The sequence below is a fragment of the Barbus barbus genome, assembly GCF_936440315.1.
Source record: "Barbus barbus genome assembly, chromosome: 4".
In the NCBI taxonomy this organism is placed as follows: domain Eukaryota; kingdom Metazoa; phylum Chordata; class Actinopteri; order Cypriniformes; family Cyprinidae; genus Barbus; species Barbus barbus.
In genome coordinates, this window is record NC_136732.1 from 33270125 (window position 1) to 33273765 (window position 3641).

The 3641-nt window shown below is 41.4% G+C and overlaps 1 protein-coding gene across 1 annotated transcript in view; it reads right to left on the reverse strand.

Annotated features, from left to right (window-relative positions):
* The window catches only part of LOC306864824 (C-Jun-amino-terminal kinase-interacting protein 3-like), a gene marked incomplete at its 5' end in the record, with an annotated part of 39224 nt that extends 38275 nt beyond the window's left edge, over positions 1-949 (reverse strand). The window contains one exon of the mRNA XM_079409080.1: positions 650-949. Within this exon, the coding sequence (XP_079265206.1) occupies positions 650-949 (300 nt within the window). The remainder of the gene's footprint in view (positions 1-649) is intronic.
* Between the last annotated feature and the right edge of the window lie 2692 nt (positions 950-3641).

A 3641-nucleotide genomic window follows, 5' to 3' on the forward strand; every position in this document is an offset into this window, starting at 1 on the left:
CCCCAAATCCAGGTGTGAAAAACTTCATGGCTGTATTAGATCAAAAGGGTGCTTCTACTAAATACTGAGCAAAGGGTCTGAATACTTAGGACCATGTGATATTTCAGTTTGCCTTTTTTAATAAATCTGCAAAAATGTCAACAATCGTGTTTTTCTGTCAATATGGGGTGCTGTGTGTACATTAATGAGGAAAAAAAATGAACAAATGATTTTAGCAAATGGCTGCAATATAACAAAGAGTGAAAAATTGAAGGAGGTCTGAATACTTTCCGTACCCACTGTATATATATATATAGATGTGTGTGTATATATATATATGTGTGTGTGTGTGTGTGTGTGTGTGTGTGTGTGTATATATATATATATATATATATATATATATGTGTGTGTATATATTATATGTGTATGTGTATATATATATATGTGTGTGTGTGTGTGTGCGTGTATATGTGTGTGTTTCTCACTATTATTTAATTTGCCAGGCATTACAGGGTTAAGAAGCCATGCAGTGTCAGTGTTTACAGAGCTCTTGTAAATGTTTACAGACCCCGTTATGATCAAATAATATAACCTCTTGTGTGATCAGGATAGTGCACGAACAGAATGAAAGGGTGTGTGATGAAATGATAATACTGTTATTATGGTTTACCTCCTCCGCCTGTTTGCGCAGCGCTTTCTCCCGTTCATACTGCGTGATCAGCTGCTCGTTGTCCTCCTTGAGGAGCTCCAGCTCCACCTCGTGCTCCTGGTTCTCCGTTAACACCGAGTCGAGGTTCTCCAGGACATTGACCACCAGCGGCATCAGCTCCTTCACCACCTCCTCGTCGTAGCTCTGGATGAGGCGCTCAAACTCGCGGTAAATGCTGCTGGCCAGGCCCGACACCCGCTCTGACATGACGGACACGGCCCCGTAGTCATCCTGGTACACCACCTCGTCCAGCTCCATCATTCTGGCGGCGTTTGGTCGGAGCTCGGTACTAGAGAAAGAGTAAATAACACACCGGCGACGAGAATCGAAATGGCGAAACGGCTATTACGAGTTCATGACAATGTCATCAGGTGCACATGATGCCGCTTCGCTCCACGGCCCGGTTGCACCAGCGACAGCCGGATTTCGGGACGCACGACCGTTTAATATTCAGTGTTTGTCGATCAGACGGAGCGCTCGGGAGAGGACAAGCCCTCTTCGCCGCCGGTGCTCCTGCGCCAGTGTCGGCGGCTGGATCACACGCGCCTCGCCGCTGCTGCTCGACGGTCCTCCGGCTGCGTCCGTCTCATCGCTGCGCTGGAGCCAAACCCTTATCGCATCGCATCACGCCCAGCGAGATGCCTCTCATCAGCCGTAGTTCGCGAAAAATCAATGAAGGAAAAAAATACCTGAGTATAAATAAATAAATAGCTACCGTGCGATGTGCCTATGGGTTGCGTTGTCATTGACAATCGGAGCGTTATGTGAGACTGCTCGTTTTAGGCATTACCGATGAATCCGGTGGCTCGTGATGCTGTTTCCGTCGGTGGCTCCCGCAGACTGACGGTGGAGGGGCCAGCTGACGTCACAGCGCCCTGTCCCATCACTGCTGTGCTCCCACAACCATTAACCACACGAATTATGCTATTTAATGCATCCTATGCCGTGAACAAGTATTACACGCAAATATTAGTGCATTGACTAATACATAATCCTTCTTTGACTTGAGTTATTTTAATCGAGCACACATATGAGGCCACTTTCCCCGGTTGAAGATAATCGGTTTAAAGCATCACAGAAACAATTTTTTTTAGAGCCGACCGCAAAAGCCAAACCTATCACAGATTGCATCATGTTGCTCTCTAGCGTCTTCTGATGGGATTGCGATTAACGCAATTGGCAGTGTGTGGCACAGTCTGCAGCACAATGTATTCAAAAAGAAACTGCATTTTAATTAAATTCCTGTGTGAAGTTTAGTTTTTGCCAAAAGTTTGTTATTTGCATTTCTTTGCTGATTCTACAAAACCATCACAATCATATATTAGTTTTTTAAAGAAACATTATTACTCTCAACAAAATTTAAACGTAAAGGGCATTTATTTGGCCCTCTTGTGGTCTTTGATGGTCATTTTATACTAACTTTATTTTATTTTATAAGAATGGAACAAAATTTAGTGAATTTTGTGGCACTTGTATGAACATACAAAACAATTAGAAAATGTTAATTGGTTCTAAAAATGGCCCATATAAGAAATAAATAGGAAATGTCCAAATTATCTAAATGCTAAATATAATACAATTGTGCCTGAAAAAGTCTATTAAGCATATACAGTTGCATGTAAGTTTGGGAACCCCTTGCAGAATCTGTGAATAATTTTAACAAAATAAGAGAGATCATACAGAATGCATGCTATTTTTTATTTAGTGCTGTCCTGAATAAGATATTTTACATAAAAGATGTTTCCATTTAGCCCCCCCAAGACAAAAAAAAAAAATAGCTGAAATTATTAAAATAATCCCCTTCACAAATTAGTGAACCCTTGGTTCTTAATACTGTGTGGTTACCTGGATGATCTACGACTGTTGTTTTGTTTTGTGATAGTTGTTCATGAGTCCCTTGTTTGTTCTGAACAGTTAAACTGAGCACTGTTCTTCAGAAAAATCCTCCGTGTCTTGCAGATTCTTCCGTTTTCCAGCATCTTTTGCATATTTGAACCCTTTCCAGCAGTGACTGTAAGATTTTGAGATCCATCTTTTCACGCTGAGGACAACTGAGGGACTCAAACACAACTATTAAAAAAGATTCAAACATTCACTGATGCTCCAGATGGAAACGCGATGCATTAAGAGCTAGGGGGTGAAAATGTTGCATGATTTGCAGGTGCCTAGTACCATGTGTAAGAGGTGGGTTGTTTTTTGTGGTACGCTCAACGGATGAACATTTAGAGACTGAAAGTTTAGGGGGGGGGATACATTCAAGGTTGCAGACTGATGCAAATCACATTCAAGGTTGCAACTGATGCAATACAACACCATTATCTCCTTGAGAAAGAACAACGAGTCTAGGACACTGACCTACATCTTGACGTTGATAAGCACTAGGTGCAGAATTCTGGCACAATACACTTATTGTAAAACCTCAGATGTTGCTGAGTAAGGATTTCATCTTTTGGTAACTGAAACAAGTGCACCCAACTGGGAGGGGGATCGAGTCTGATCAACTTGCTTTCTCTCTCACTTGGAGGGTTGTTCTTAACCCGCACCTAATTTTGAAGTATAAATAAAGGGTTTTCTTTCAGAAACAGTGGAAGCTCAGCCGTGGGAAAAAGTGCACGTCGCCCGCATTCTCGGACAGGTGTTGGTCTTCTACTGTCACTGAAACGGCCTCCCCAGTCTCTTGAAGGGTGAAGATAATGGCACAGCTCTGAGGTTGTATATTAGTTATAATATTTTGCTTGGGGTTTTAGTTGTAGTGTATGCTCAAGCGTATTATTCATTCACGAAGATTATCCTTTATCTATTCACTCATGATCATTCATGTATTATGCACTGGTTTATGATTATCTTTCTTGAATGGGTTTATGATTTGATTATCATCATTTTATGCATTTAATTATAATCAATATTATTGATATCAGCTGTGTGTACCAACAATAAACAGTTGTAATTGCTT